At 36.8% G+C, this 16,662-nt stretch overlaps 1 protein-coding gene across 6 annotated transcripts in view; it reads left to right on the top strand.

Moving 5' to 3' along the window:
- Positions 1 to 16,662, top strand: part of lrba (LPS responsive beige-like anchor protein) — a 792,225-nt gene that overhangs the window by 373,761 nt on the left and 401,802 nt on the right. For 3 of the 6 annotated variants that reach the window (XM_039750239.1, XM_039750238.1, XM_039750240.1), the window contains exons 37-38: positions 13,683 to 13,807; positions 14,106 to 14,120. In XM_039750239.1, the coding sequence (XP_039606173.1) occupies positions 13,683 to 13,807; positions 14,106 to 14,120 (140 nt within the window). The remainder of the gene's footprint in view (positions 1 to 13,682; positions 13,808 to 14,105; positions 14,121 to 16,662) is intronic. The other 3 variants (XM_039750242.1, XM_039750241.1, XM_039750243.1) reach the window with 1 other exon arrangement.

The raw sequence follows: 16,662 nt of genomic DNA, 5'->3' as shown, positions 1-16,662 counted from the left end.
CTCCTTTGACAGAAAATAATAACTTATTGTCCATCCCTGTGAGACGTGCAGGTGTTTTGGGGGTCACCCCAAAATTCTTTTGGCAACCAGGCATTACTGCGATCCAGACTGCTGACCACAGTTTAAAAGGGTGAAGACTTGCTTTGATTTTCACATTCCAAGCACCAGCTGTACATAGCGGGGTCTAAACTCTGAGCAAATCTCCTACTTGGATCAAATACAGGACTAAGAACCACCCTTTCCCAGCATGAAAAAATCCCACCATAGCCACAATCATTTTTCCAGACAAGCTCCTGGGAAGCTGCCTCATTTGTCCCTCCCAGGATCATGTGGCATTTTCGTAAAATAAAGGAAAGCCATTCACTGTGCTCTTTACCATATGTTGTGATCCATTGTAGGTTAATCTTTATTTGGGAAAACTGTACCTTAAAAACACAACTTGACTTCCATTTCATTAGTGTACTCTCATAGGAAAGCAGAATAAACTTTAATAAATGAACACATGGGTGTTAGGCAGTAGGATGGTTGAGCTGGCAGCGCTCTGTGTGTCAGAACTGGGTGGGGGGGCGTTAGTATGCATCGTGGTACAACGCAGAGCTATAGCGCGTCTGTATTCTGTTTCTTTTGTACTCGAGGGCACGCAGAGGAGAGAATAGTAAAGAGCAGTAAGTTCGGCGCTATATGCAATCATCAGACACTCCCCATCTGCCCGTTGTTTTGTTATACTTTTCAATACTTTTATACTGCTCAAACTGGCATGCTCAAAAATACACGTGTAATGCCACGAAAAGTGCACGCAGACACTTCATTTCTCAAACAAAACAAGTGCACTTTTATTCAAAACTACCTGTATAACCGAAGAAAAAGAAAGCAAGTTACAGTAGGCGATTGATATGGACTGTTGGCTAAGGCAGTGGAGTTAAATTAAAGGTTGCAGATTCAGACACTGCCATCAACTTAAAATTATTGATCCTGCCTTTGCTACAATTGTTAAAAGAAAATGTGTATGTCAGCTGTGTCCTGATACCAGACATCTCACCCTTGCAGAACTTGGGGAGGTTTGGGTGAGTGGCAGACATGTAGTAAATGGACTAGAGAAATGGACTAGAGAGCCATGTGCATGGGTGTGTGTTGGAGCTGCTAGTATCAGGGTCATCGAGTTTCCAGTCCAATGGGTATTCTTTTGGTGGGAGGGGATGGTGTCCCCCTTGGGGTTTTCAGGAGGGATTTCTGAGAGATTGGGAATTGCTTATGAAAGTCTTAGAAAAAAGACACTGATTTACAGAAGTCTCCCAGAATTTTAAGGAGATGTTGGATGTATGTGATACAATAGGTTGCCCTGGAAAAAGGCATTTGTCAAATAAAAGAATAAGAGGAAAATGTAAATTTGCCTGTAGTCCAGGTTAAGAAAATTTGACTGAAGATGAGGCTGGGCAAGGCCTGGATTTTCCACATTAAAGTAATATTGAAAATTTTTTAAACAAGCCTCTCTTTGAATGTTTTTAACGCTTAACCCAAATCTGTCAAATTTCTTTTTGATTTGGATTATTGAAAGTAAGAATTCATAAATAACCCTGTCTTGGTATAGTAATGACACATGTTACGCAAATTTGATAGCTAAGACCCTGTTTGCACCAAACAATATATAAAAAAAATAATAAGTAAAAAAAAGATACAGATTATAAAGGAAACAAAGTGGTACCATGTCATTTTTTGTATGGTTAGAATTGTATTGGACAAATTGTATTGCTGTGTATTTATTTATTTATTTTTTTACATTTTTATTTGTTTTTTTCTGTTCAGGGTAGCATGGCACATATATAGATTTGATCTGTTTTATTTTGTTGGTTTTCAAATGTATCAAAACATACTGCTGATTATTTTTAGATTCTGTATCATTATTAACCAGAGACCCTATGTATTGAAGACGAGCAAAACGCAAATTTAAAAGTATTTGCTTTTTTGCCCTACATATACCTTTAGTGCATTTCCTTTGTAAACGTGTGTCTGAACCTCTTTTGATCGGCCCTCCCTTTATCGATTGTGTTCCCATAAAGCCTGCTTCTCAGGCTCTGTCATTATTTTCGAGGTGCCTTGCTTTCCTCCTGTCCAATTTTATATTTCACATTTTTGAAGATGACTCTCAGCATGCCTCCTATGCCTGCATCAGTAAAGGCAAACTGGCCAGTCAGAGAGCTCTGAGGGACTGGACACATGCACACACCTTAGTGTTTTACTGTGTAGTAGATTTGCTTTTGAGATTCAGTGTAATTTCAATTATTCCTGCTCACTCAAGGCATGCTTTTCATGCTAAATATTTCAAATTTATTGCCACATGTTCACAATAAAAATCAAATTGTTACTTGCATGTTCTCCTCAGAACAGTTGACAAAGATACAATACAAAAAGAAATAAAAATTACGTATCATGCAACTATTTTTACATGATTTTTTGTTAGACACTTAAGCTTTATTTTCTTCGCATGTACAGAACAATTGTAGGAAGAAAATACCATAACGTCCTTGAATGTATCTGCTGAAGTAAGGGTTGATACTCACATCCAGAATGCTTTGCACTGCAATTCAATCTTTAGTAAAGGTGTATGGAACGTCATTGTACATAAATTTATTTTTTCAGGGTACAACACATCCAGTGAAAACCATACAAAATGGAATTCCACTAACAACAGATTTCCATTCTTGTGATTACTTGTTCATTTTAGAAAAACTTTGGTTCAAGCTAATATAATACGATGAATCATTTTCTTCATCTGATAATGCCACCCATGGTCCCTTCTCTTTTGCCTAAAGAGACTGCTGCTCTGGAGTCAGGTGCTTCACATATCGTATGTCAGGTCATGGTGATTGATGTCAATCAAAGAAAGATGGAAGAGAATGTTCCTCTACTTTTGCCCTTTCATGGCCACACATACAAACGGAAGTAGACATTTCTCGCTTGCTGGAGAGGCTAACTTCCCTTGATGCCGTCATTAGCAAATCATGACTGCTGCCTATTCAGGCTTCCTGTTAGATGTTACTTCATGCTCTAGTCTAGTGTCCATCCATTGTTACTCGATATTAAAATGAGGACAGTTTGCAAAGTTCTGAGACAACTTTGCTGTTCAATTCATATGCATCTTGTGTGTAGTGAGGCGCTGCAGTGATGGGGGGAGTCAAGGTCGAAGCTTTGTGATTGTACACCACTACAAGGACTGGTTTCAGTTTAGTCCTTAAGATTTTTGCCAGGACATTAGGGTGTTTTGCAGATTGCCCTATTGATCTTCGCACCGCTTCATAGGAGGTGTATATGGGCTTTCCCGTCAGATTATCCACCCTTTCTGGAGGGGTATTCATTACTCATTTACCTCATTCTAACCTTGGAAAATTACATTGGTAGTTTCTCTAAGATGAGGTAGAGACCTTTTGTTCTTTCAGTTGCATTAATTAACCTTTTACACTCATTCCTTTTCATTGTGTTTAATTCATTCTGTTATGGCTTTATATATTTACTTGCAATAAACTGTGATTATTATATATTAACTAAAAATTCCATATATTTACATTAGAAAACACCCTACTCATTTAGAAAGATACCCAGGGATCTTTCATAATGACAGGGGCTCAGGACCTCGCTTTTATGTCTAATTCCAAGGACAGTTTGTTTTTTTCAGTACAATATGCCTATCACTGGATTGGGGCTTTGTGATCCACACACAGACCAAGTGTGCCCTGATAGCCTCACCAACACCTCTTCCAGCAGCAAACTTTTTCTAGATGTTCTGCCATTCAAGTACTGGCTGGACCGAAACATAGCTTGTTTCGGGTGAATTGCCTGTTCTGAAGTGCAGGTGGTTTGGCTGCTGGATGTCAATGAGTAAAGCAGTCATAAGATTGGAATGCCCAGCTGAGGCCAGCATAATACAGTGGGCACTCATGTTTGTTTAGAATACCTGTGTCAAGCAGGGCACATCACGGAGCAACTTTTTTAACAAAAAATTTCCATCACATGCTATAACAAAACCTGAGAGCTTAAATGACTTAATTTGGTCTGAATATTGTTAACCGAAGAAAAATTATATATAAAATATTCAAGATTTATTTTCATATAATTTTCTAAAATGTTAATTCCAGTGCATTATAATATAATAGTAGCAGTCAACATTTTCTTAAATACAATCTTTTCAGTTGCACCTTCCATGTCAAGTAGCTGGAGTGTCGAATGCCTTTAGTTAGAACAAAATTTCAATGAGCTGGCCTTGATTACCAGTATGTGGCAGATGCCATGCTTTGCAGATGTTCGGATTAGGTTAGATTAGACTTTTAATTTTTGTTCCCAAGTTATTAAAGTAGTTTTCTATAAAGAAATCGGGATGCCAGATTAGTGATGGTCTGTGGTTGCTTGTTTTCACAAAATCCAAACTCTGCCACTTCAGTAGACTAAACCAAGTTATTTAACCTGTCAAGCCTCCAGCTATCCGTCTGTGACTTCTAAGTTCCTTTGGATAAAATTATTTGGAAATAAATGTCACTTTAAAATACAAGCAGTGCCCATATGGCAGCCCTCTGCATCCAAAACAAACAGGAGGCAACAGTTGATCAGAGATGGTGCCTTTATTACTAACATAAACTACTCGGAGAAATCTACAAAAGGGAGAATTTCAAATACAAATAAAAGTAGAACACAAGATCAAAAATGGCATCCTGAGCCCAGCTGATTTCTCTTTAAATCCAATCTCTTTGTTTGTCTACCGACCACGGTTTTAGAATTCACCCCCCTCCTCTCCCAAGTCTTTATATGTCGTGGTTCTGGCTGTACGGCACCTTTAACCCCCATGCTAGAACCTCTTTCTGCTGATTTACATTCTCATTGGTGGTCTTCTAATTCTTGGAACACCAGGCTCAAAACCCATGTAGGTGGTTCTGGTAGCCATGCACCCTCTGAGTGTATGGTTGCTCTTAAAGAACCACATCTTCAATGTCACAGTCCAACTGTTTGAGCAACAATAGCAACCCATTCATTCCTTTTTGGAATGTTGTGCTAGATAGATAGGCAGATAGATACTTTATTAATCTTAAACTTATTAAACTTTATTAATATTAATCCCAAGGGGAAATTCACATACACCAGCATTAGCATACTGATAAAGAACAATATTAAATTAAAGAGTGATAAAAACTGCTATTTAGCAGTCCAGTCGTTTGGATGTCTCAGACCTTTACAATTTGTCTTCAACTTCTCTCCTTAAAGGAAAGTAGTAGTGTTGTTACACGTGCAGAGTACAGTAAAATTATTACTTGCATGCCTGACCAACACAAGGCACATCGCCGCTCTCCAAGGCCATGATAAACCAGAAAGCATTAAAATACAGAACTGAGAATTAGACAACTCCGGGAACTGCTTGACTTCATGCTTTTCCTCTAAGAAGCTTCCCTCTCATATATTTTGGTGTCCCCGCCTATTGCTCTTCTTGGGCCATTGGGCCACTCCTCACACACACATACACACACTAATGCACAAACACACAGTCTTTTCGCTCCTAGGGACCACTGCATTAACACACTGGCATTCACAGGACTTCATCTGCTGCCAGTGTGGCTCTCTTTCTCGATTCTCTAGAGCATTTCTGTGGGACGTGGCTCTGCCAGATGCCTGCTTTGAAGCACATTTTCTCTTAGCGTACTGACTAATTAATATTTTGAAAGTTCTTTAAAAATGTTCTAAGTGATATGCATTTGACAACAGATTCTTAAGATTGCAATAAGTTTTATGGCTGAACTATTTAGGACCCAGCACTTTAGTGTCATTTTCTTGGTGGCATTTCTTTCCTTTTTAACTTTTAATTGTTTTTAACTTAAAGAATAGCTCTGCCCACATCCATCTAGATGCTGGATGATGTATGATGAATTAATAATTTATTGTCTTTACTAGGGGGAAAAAAAATTACTCTGTATGCATAGTTTCCGAAGGATTGATGACTAGAAAGGTTAACAAATTTTAACAGCTTTTATTAGGCTTCTATTGTCATATGTTTGTGGTGCTTGGTGAAATAAGCTTTGTAGGACTCTTTGAGCTGAGGAACTAATTACTTGTGCCAATTGCCATGCTGATGAATAGACCTTTATTGTATCATTCCCAGAAGACGAGGAGCAACCTGTGATTCACGGCTGCATCTTGCCAGATATTCGATAATAATTTTAATAGATGAATGTAGTGCAGCCAGGATGATGAAGTGCCTATCTAGGCAGGAAGACTATCACAGGCAAACATATAGTGGCTTTGTGATATACGGAAAGAAAGAAGGAAAAGGGGGAGAAATAACAGAAGCTGGGATCTGTTCTATTACGGTACATAAAAGTTGAAGCTTTGTATTTGAGAGTTGTTTATAATTTGAACTGTGCACAGTCTGTACTCCTGTAGATTCTCTGTTTTCTGGGTTTTTTTTTCTCTTGCTTAATGTTTTTGTTTTTAATTTAAATCCTTTTCTGGTTTGCATGTTTCAGCATAGCTGCATTCTTTGTCAACAGTACGAGAATAATTGCATTCACACTTCCCCTTTGAAATATGGATCTAATAAACCTTGTTTGTCAGATTCACCACGATACTGTGCCTCTGTGTAAAATGTTGTTTTTTTTTCTTTAATAAAATATTTAATAATTACATGATCTCATCTACATGGCTGTAAATCAAACACATTGAAACCCATGCTGGAAATGTTCGGGAGAGGCAACGCTTCTTTGTGTGTCCAAAGCCCGTCAAGAATGTGCTTAAGGAAATCGGACCATTCCTGCTTTGTATAAAGCTGCTTTGTATAAAGCTGTACTTCTCTTCTGGTGGTTTTTCACAGCTTTTACCACTTTTGCTAATATGTTGTTTTTAATGTATTTTCTGTTTGTTTCTTTTTGAGGTGATATGTTGTGATGATTCCCTTTCAAATAACTTTCCATTTTGTACACCCAATGAGTGTGTGTATATTGTAGTATTGTTACCGGCCTTTTCTCCTGGGTTTCATCAGTTGACGTTCACAGCAATGTAGATCCTACTTTGGCAGCTCGACTCAGAATTGCAGCACTGGCAGGCAACAGAGGAAATGTGATTTACACATTATAATCCTGTTCTTGTGTACCTCATGCTGACCTCCATTTGAAATGGGACTTTTCCTTCTTTGATTTTTTTTTTTTTTTGCTTTTACGGCCTTTTAAGTTTATTAGATGCAAAAAATATTTTAGACTTTCCAAATACAACAAAACCTATTTTTTGTTAAATAATCCTACTATGTAATTAGATGTAAAAGCCATCAAAAAGTAAGGATGGTAGGTGTGCTTTGTTCTTGTATATCATTAGTTACTGTTAACTTCTGTTAGATCTTTAAGACCACATTAGAGATATAAAATGTATATAAGTTAACGTTCTCAGATGTGCTTAATTCAGTTTAGGACCATGGGGGGTATTGGGATAGAGCACAGGGCACAAGGTATGGTGCCACTTAATCATAGAACCCATGCGTGCACACACCCACAACCACACTAACACATGGTCAAGATAAGCTAACAATTAAATGAACTTCTTTAGAGATGAGGAATTTAAAAGTTACATGGACAGAGGGAAAATGTGAACGCTCCACAAAAACAATGATAGGAGGTGGGCCTGAAACCAAGCACGCTGGATCCAAGAGGCAGCATCGCTTACCACTGTGCTGTTGTGTGCTCCCTTGTTCGCATACGTATATGTGTATTAGAACATTTGAAAAGTTGTGACGTGAACAGGCCATTTAGCCCAACAAGCTTGTCTTATTCACCAAGATTGTCCAAAATAACATTGAATCGGGATACATATATGTGTTTTAAAAGATAATGCAAGACACAGGTAAAGATATGGGGCACCAGCTGATGATCCCCATATAACCAAAAAAATGTACATAAGAAAGTTGTGAAATTCAAGAGACGTCTTTCTAGGTGCAAGGTCCATGTAACAGACTGACTTCTTCCTGCAGTGATGGTCATTATATATGTTTTACCCTGGAAGCGGAGGAGTTTGTAGGGGAAATGGATGTGCCTTTGACTTTCAGATCCTCTAGTCTGCAGGTAGAAGAAGAGATTGTTAGTGGAAGAGCCCCCTCATGTCCCAGGGTGGTATTTCAGCCAAAGCATAAGCCCTCACACTGCCCCCTACTCAAGCATGTGTGACAGTGTGTATGTATATATACAGTAAGTTTATGTACAGTATACGTGTGTGTTGTGTATTTATATATATATATGTACTGTATATATATTATGTAAAATATATAAATATATTAATATTATTAATTAATATATATATCCAAAAATATTAAATATTCATTAATATATATATGTATGTTGTGAAGTGGTAAAATGAGACAAATATTATTAATTAATATATATATAGATATATAAAAATTATTAAATATTCATTAATATATATATGTATGTTGTGAAGTGGTAAAATGAGACAAGATAAAGGGTTGGGGGTCCAAAAGAGATGCCTTGTTTAATGACGTCTTGCAAATTGTTGGAAAAATAAAGTAAGGATCACATTAGCAAACAATCCGCCTAGCGGTTTTTAATGCACTTCAAAAAAAAATTGAGACTGCCTCTTTCAGTCCAACGTCCTTGAATGAATGCTGACTTCCGGTTTGGAGGTTTCTTAAATAGTTGATGGAGAAGAAAAGGCAGTACTTTTGGAATGTAGGAAGAAATTACATTACATCTGTTGTCTTACTTCTTGGTTGGTTCTGAGGACAGAGAGGGGAAAAGTGTTAATGATTGCATCACCCCTGTCATCCTTTCCTGGTGTCCTGCCTTTTTGTAGAGTCTTGAAGTTGGCCCTGCAGTCAATACACAACCCTTTTGGCTCTGACTCCTCAGTTCATGGTAGTATCCACTCCGACTCCTCAGTCTGTAATTAGACTCATATACAGTATTTACTGTGTTCATTGAAAGCACAAATGATACAAGGCATTTTGTCACTGCCAAGTCGAGCTTCTAACACTTTTGGATGAAAACGCTGCAAGTGTGCTTTTTAAATTTGAGACTTGAATAGGTGGATTCTTTTTGGAACCAGTAAAACTAAAAACAAATGTTTGCATCACCTACTTTTTAACCATCCTCTTTTTATAACATACTGACATGGATAGTATTTCCCCTCTCTTGTGATTGTAAAGTGTTTAAAACTGCCGACTTTGTTAAACTCTTTGAGCCATTATGAATTTGTGCATGGGTTTTAATCTACCATAAATATGTAATATTCTGAAATCTGCAAAAAACATATTACAATTTGTATTTGCAGTCAGAGCCAATACATTTTTACCAATTCCAGTAACCCATCGCTTGTTTCTAACTCCAACTCCACAGTCCTGCCTGCAGTGCATGTATCTGACTCTGTATGTGTGTGTGTACACATATGTACATATATATACTCACACACACTGTAATAAGTTAATAGCTAATTCAGACAAAGCTATATAGATTACAATATCAAATATTTAGGTGTATGTTGCTAATGTAGACCTAATTTTGCCATCATCAACTAATGTTAAGAATGGGCAGAAAAAACTGGCAACCGGAGGCCTGTATGAAAAGAGTTCAAAGTACATTTACCTAAATACTGCCTCTTCCTGTTTTGCAGTACTCTTCTTCACCCAACCCCTACTGCTCTACGATGCAGAAATATATTTTCTCATAATTCAAATTTCAATACTGCCCTACTGCTTTTCTATACTTTGTTTTCCATGTGTGACTTTTTCCATACAGTCACATTGTTATTCATCGGATACCGAACATTGTTTTGTTGACCCCTGCAAAAATCTCACATGTTGAATATCATTAACTGATTCCTGTTTTGTTGGGTTGATTGTTTGTGACCTACTTAATTCTCCAACCCATTTTAAAATTGTTAAATTAAATAGCATTAAAATGTAATAAAAAAACTGTTTCAAATTGGACAGAGATTTTGGGGTTACACATCGCTGCAGGGACAGATTCAGGCTAACTGATGGCCTAAGGAAAGCCCAGTAATAGTGGCCCTTCAGCCTGTTTATTCCTTTACTGACAAGACATTAAAACTTGTTCAGAAGATGAAATAAAAGAATACAACTTGCCTTGTTTATATGACAAAACAATAAAAGATAATAATAAAGAGCTTATTTAGGGTCCATTGCACAAATCAGCTGATGAGTTAAAAGCCTGCCAGACCCAGCCAGCTGTGTTAGTACTCTACAGAAACAAAACATGACATCTGATGTCCCCTTCAAACCAATCCTTTAAACTTTAGGCAAACATCTTCCCAAAGAAAACCTTCGTTTGAGAGTGCAGATACGGGCAATTATAAAACATTTCACTGAAATCGAGTGCAGCATTGAATGAGTCAAGGGTGTGATAATAACAATTATTTGTTTCTTGTATAGCCCAAAATCACTCGGAGAAATGCCTCAATGGGCCTTAACAGGCCCTGTTTTTAACAGCTGCCCAGTCTTAACTTTTTTTAAAATAAGTTAAAACTCACAAAAAAAACCTTGTAGGTTAAAAAAAAAAGGAAGGGCAATTCAGAGAGAGTCTCTCTCCCAGAAAGGCTGGGTGTCAAAAATGGGGTAGATACAACACACGTATTCCTCCTTAAGGATCCAGATTTCCAGTCTACCATGGCCACCTCAGAAATAAAACACAGCGGTACAAACTGCTTTGTTCTCGCACAGCACTCCTCACCACATGCAGGCACAGAGCAATGTGACAACTGTTAAGGCAAAATGTAACAATAGATGATGCCACTCATTAAATACAGAACTATCACATACGAAGGATACAGATTTGTTCAAATACATCTAAAACAAAGTTGAAAGTAATTAACAACAATGAAAAACATCATCATCTGTTCCGTGGCCAGATTGTAGAAAAGGAGTCGGACAAGCTAGACACAGTCAGAGTCGTGGAGACCTCAGCCAGCGAGCTGCCTCCCCCATTAATGGCTGTTCTACAGCTGAGACAGGGCTGGGCTGGCGATGGTTAGTGTTTTTTTTGTTGGCAGTGGAGAACCTCTGTGGTGCCCCCCTTCCTCTCGTGCCCTATGCATATGTATACTTTGCTGAGTGGTTCATCCAGGGCAGGGGTCCTCAGTCACAGTCCTGGAGGGCCGCAGTGGCTGCAGGTTTTTGTTCTAACCCGGTGGCTTAATTAGAAAGCAATTCTTGCCAGTAATTTAATTTCATGGCTTGTTAGTTGCTTTAACTCTGCTATGTCACGTCATTCTCATATCCTAGATTTTCTTTCCCTTTCTAAGGATATCATCCAAATGATTTAAAGGCTAAAATGAATGAGTAATTCTCAGTCCTTCACTTTTTTGTCTTCACTTTCCTTCCAAGTATTTAATTAAACCCAAAAGTGCATGATAAATACACACAGAGGTGTAAAATGGTAACAAGCTAAATGGAGAAATGCTGCTCTCTTTTGTCATTTCCATGTTATTGCTATTTAGGAGCAATTAAAAACCAAGAATACAGCTGTTTAAGACTAAAATAAGCCATAAGGGTTCAAAATCTTAATGAGCGAGACAACTAAACTGAAGCAGAAATGTTACTTGAGCAATAAGTGCTTCTTATTATGCAAAAACTTGCAGCCACTGTGGCCCTCCAGGACCGTGATTGAGGACCCCGATCCAGGGCTATAGTGATGAAGCAGTTAGTCGGCTTTAGCTCCCAAAGTACGTGGACCCATGCAATCTCTATGGAGTTGCACATTTTGTGTGGGTTTTTCTCTGGTACTCTGCCTTCTCCTCCCAACTTGTACACACAGGCTGTACATGCTTGGTAATTGTAAATTTGCCCCATTTTAGTGTGGAGGAGTATGTATTTCTGCGATGGAATAATTTTTCCAGGGGTAGTAGATTCAGCCCTGAGTCCAAGGGTACTGAGACTATGCCTGCCATTACCTTGATTTGGATTACACAGTTTGAGCATTTTACATTAACTATAATTTTGTATTATTTATATTTTTTTTTTACTATTTAACAAAACAAAAATGTGATTTTACACACTGTTCTAATGCATTTGTAACAGAGCAACTCAGTCAGAAAGGCTGTGTTACCAATCCCATTATGTCACTTATTTATGGTGCATTTCCAGACTACAGATTTATATTTAGTTTAGGAAATGGGAATGCTTTCAAGTATTTTCAGTTTGTTATATTTATTATCTCCCCATTTGCTAATAAACTATGTAGTAGCATGTAATGTCAAGTTAATAATTTAAGTCATATTTGAATTTTGATATTATGACTGGTTAGGCTCGATGAAATTCTTAAAACACCTGATTTGGTTTCCCACATTGATGAAAAAGTTTACATGTGGAAAATGAGTTGCGCGTCCCAAACTATTTCTTGCCTATAGATTTCTGACATGGCATTACAAGTTGGAGCATCAGTTGGGTTTTGAGTATTACTTGCTGGTCTTTACAACAATTCATAGAGTTTACCAATGCATTAATCAAGCAAATATTCATTCTGTTTTGAATTGTCAAACTAGGCACACTTTGTTTTCATTTTATTGTGGCACAAGTTTAGTATCATTTAATTCAGTAGTATACAGACACTATTATATTATGGCTATGTCCACATCAATGGCTTTGTTGCTCGATTCTTCTAGTTCTTTGTAGACTGAATTATTTAGTGATTTTAGTACTTTACGTTTTATATTTGACATCATATTTTAGCCACACAATGCTTGCTGTTTAAAACAGAAAAGACAGTGGGCTGCAAATATTCATTCAGCCCTGAATTGACCACCGGATGATAACCCTCTGTCTATCGATCACCTTTTATGTATAAATAACACAGTGGCCTTTAGTGAATATATCTTTTAAACCATTGTAAGAAATAAATAGGTTTGTCATTAGCATTGCTTTGTATTTTTAATTAAACATTAAAGCTCATGCACACAAAGAAGAAAATAAAATGTCGTCTGTGATTTAGTTTGCAGAATAAATTGCTACCCCATTCTGCTGAAATGGGTTCTCGAAAAGAGGCAGAAATGGTAATGGAAGGAAAATGCATTTCCTTATGTTGTGTTATGCCTCAGGGGCTAAATGTAATGAATATTTCAAGAGATTATTTTAATTAAACTCCTGCTAGTCTAAATAGAGTAATATTTTATTTTTGCACACATATCAGCACTACAGTGGTATTCATTAAAAGTTAACACTTTCTGAGCCTGCAACACTACAGATGATTTACTGACCTTGTGTGGTAAAAGGCGCAAATTGGGAAGAAAAATGATGGAGGGTCCAGACTTTGATTAATATTGGTAATGCTATCCCGTATTTATAATGGCCTTTTCCCTATTCTGGTTTATAAGTGCAGTCACAGCGAAAGGTGCCCTGCTGAGGCTGAAATGAGCCTGAAATCGGAGCACATGCCACTAGAGGTGGGGAAACTGATCACTCTGTCAGCAGTTCATTTCAAAATGATGTATTTAGTGCTCATTTCACCTTCCTAGGAAAAAAAAGGGAAAGGAGTCCCTTAGTCTGGAAGGTGATATTGTTATTTTCAAGGACATACTCAAGTTAAAAATTGTGTATAGGAGAATAGAGCTAGCAAACAAGGCAAGCTTTATGTAGTACTTGTGTGCTACCATGCTGTTTGATAATTGCTAACATATGTGCTACCTCTGTTTCATTGCAGTCGTCCTCGTGAGTTCTGGCGCCTTGACTACTGGGAAGATGACTTGCGGCGCCGGCGACGTTTTGTTCGCAACCCGTTTGGATCTACACATCCTGGAGCTACGCTAAAGGCAGCTGGAGAGCATGGTCAGTTTCCTATGAACCTCTCTGTGCCTGTAGCAGCAGGTACACAGCAATAAAAATTAGAACTACAGTTGTCATAAAACTTTTATTGTGCCACAAGACATAGTAAAAATAGCACTCATTTAATTTTTAAACAAAACCACATTAATGAAGACAACTGTCTCACTTGAGAGGTTAGTTGAAGTTTTTCAGTTTGTTTTTGCTTGCACCTAGTTTCTAGTATTTATTTTTGATTTGCAAATCAAAATTCTCTGCATATAATTTACTGATTGTATTTATTTTATTTGTTTTTGCATGCCAGTGCTGACCAAAGCTGGTAAGTAAAATAAAAAGATTAACTATATAGGTGTGCATCCTTAAATGTAGTTCAGTTCTGTGTATGGCACAGGCCACGTTTTATGTTGGTCACATTTCAGTTAATCAGATCACACACATTACTCTGATTAATGCCCTTTACTACAGATGACTCTGATTGTGCAGTTTCTAGTGCTTAGCCAATTAATAAAGCACACCATCACGGACAGCCGCAGAACCCAGTGGGCAGAGATCTGGTCTTGAAATTGTGAGGTGGCAGGTTCTGTCTGCAACACTGACTCACTGTGTGAGTGTGATCAAGTCACTTAACCTTACTGGGCTTAGACTGTACCTGCATTGTCACTGTCAAAAATAAAAAACAAACTGGTTTTCAGTTGACCTATCTGGCTAAATGAAGGTCAAAAAGAAACGTACCCTGCACTGCTTTAGAAGGATAATGTTAAAGATGCTTGAATCCTTCAACCTGCACTATACAGACAAGTGAAAGTATCTTCATTTTAGATTTTTTTTTTTTTTTTGCATTTTCTTTTTGTAAGATTTTAATGGGAGTCAGACTAAAATTTAAGACTAAGAGTCTTCAGTTAGAAGAGCAAGGTTATTTTATTTATTGTCATTATGCCTTACAGTACAAAGAAAATCATTTGTTGCTCTTTCAGCTAGAGCAGAAGCATACAGGAACAATACAGTAAGTGGTGGAAATACATAGCAAATTAGTAAACAGAGCAACAGCAAAGTTAGATTAATATGTAAACATTACCATCTAAAAATAAATATTAGATTCACACCTACAACGTATATCAGACAAAGCAAGTCACTAAATGTACGTGGATTTAACCTCTTCATGATTACACCATGTCGTCTTAAGTAAAATGGCTATTGCCTCCACCTCCACTGTTGAATGAATGACATTTTATTTGATTGGAATGTATTAGTCCCAGTTTTCCTTTTACCAAGGAAAAGTAATTACTTATTTGTGCATGAATATTTATTATAGAAAAATGTGGCCTTATTAACATTTAGGTGAACAAAACGATCATTTAGTCTTCTAATGATCTTTTTGTTTTCTAAATCTGTACTTCTCCTTTTGAGTGATTTCATTATTAATCAGAAGTAATGTATCATATTTAAAGTGATGTTTATGGCCTTTTTATTACTAAAGGGGAAGGAACCATCTTTAGTACAGACTGCCTGGTTAAAGATCCCAAGATTTCCTAAAAACTCTTACTACCCTTTTCCTAGTCAGATCAGTGTATGTGATGAGGAGCATTTTGGCTTCAGTCTAGCAGGTTAACCTATTGCACTCTGCCTTAAAGAGCTATTTCTGAGAGAAAATGTCTACAATATGTCACAAGATAGTACACCAAATGTGACATCAGTCCTCAAGATGAATGACCAGTCTGACATTAGTCAATAAGAATGTGATCTAAAAGCAATAACTGTACCAAATCCCAGAATCCTTAGAGACTTAATGGTAGAATTGTGCAGCTGCAGTGATGATGTTAAAAGGCTTATACTGAAAAGGTAATGCAGTGTTTTTAAGATGGAAATGCTCAGTTTTTTCCAGCATAGTTTTTAGACAGTGTACTTGCTTGTTGCTCTGAGAGTTTCTAAAAAATGCATGATAGGGAATAAGAAAAAGCCTGAGGATATTTATTACTAAATAGAGAAAGAACAAAGAGTATCTGCAAAACGTTTAGATGGCTATATTCCATAAAAATGGAATCAAAACACTGTGAGATATTTTGTATGGTATGCTCAGGCAATTAGTATAAATTTAGTCTTTGCACAGACGACAGTTATTTACATTCTGTCTACACATCCTTCCTTAACTAGTTTAAAAACTAATAAATGAGTCTGTCTTTTATAAGTCTTTATTATACAGAGGAAGTTAATTAAGATGAAAGTTTTTGTATTGGTTAATTTACTACAGATTGTGTTAAAAAATAGTTTTAATGTGAGAAACGTTTAAGGTAAACTGTTTATAAAATGAAAAAACATGATTGTGTAAATATATGTATTTTAACGCTTATGTAATTGGCACTTCTGAATGTAGGGTGGGGAGTTTTGTAATATGAAGACTCAAATTTCATTATTATCTCGTGCCTAGGGTTTGTTTCAAGCAAAGTCACTTTTGTTTATTTAAAAGGTGAATTTCTCTTTAAAAATGTTAAAAAAAAAATTCAGCTTGTTTCTAGGAATAAGAATAGCAACAATTTATTTATTTTATTGGAAAGTGAGTTTGCATACAGTAATGCAGATGCACTCGTCCATAGTTGTCTAGATTAGAGTTTAAATGAAACTCAGAGTCTGAGCAACCAATGGTTCTAATAATAATTGCACCTCTGAAAATAAAATCGACAATTTGTCGACAAGTTTTTTGAAGAATATTTTTGAATAAATAGTAAATATAGTATTGCCACATGTACACAGTACAGTGATATTCTTAATGCATTGAATAATACTGTTTTTTGTAGCATGTACATTGTAATTTGTGATCGACTTCTTCATTGTATTAACTATCTTCTTTTTTAGTTTTGCAAAGC

This window comes from Polypterus senegalus, chromosome 4, assembly GCF_016835505.1.
Source record: "Polypterus senegalus isolate Bchr_013 chromosome 4, ASM1683550v1, whole genome shotgun sequence".
Taxonomy (NCBI): domain Eukaryota; kingdom Metazoa; phylum Chordata; class Cladistia; order Polypteriformes; family Polypteridae; genus Polypterus; species Polypterus senegalus.
This window is presented reverse-complemented; position numbering and strand designations above follow the sequence as displayed.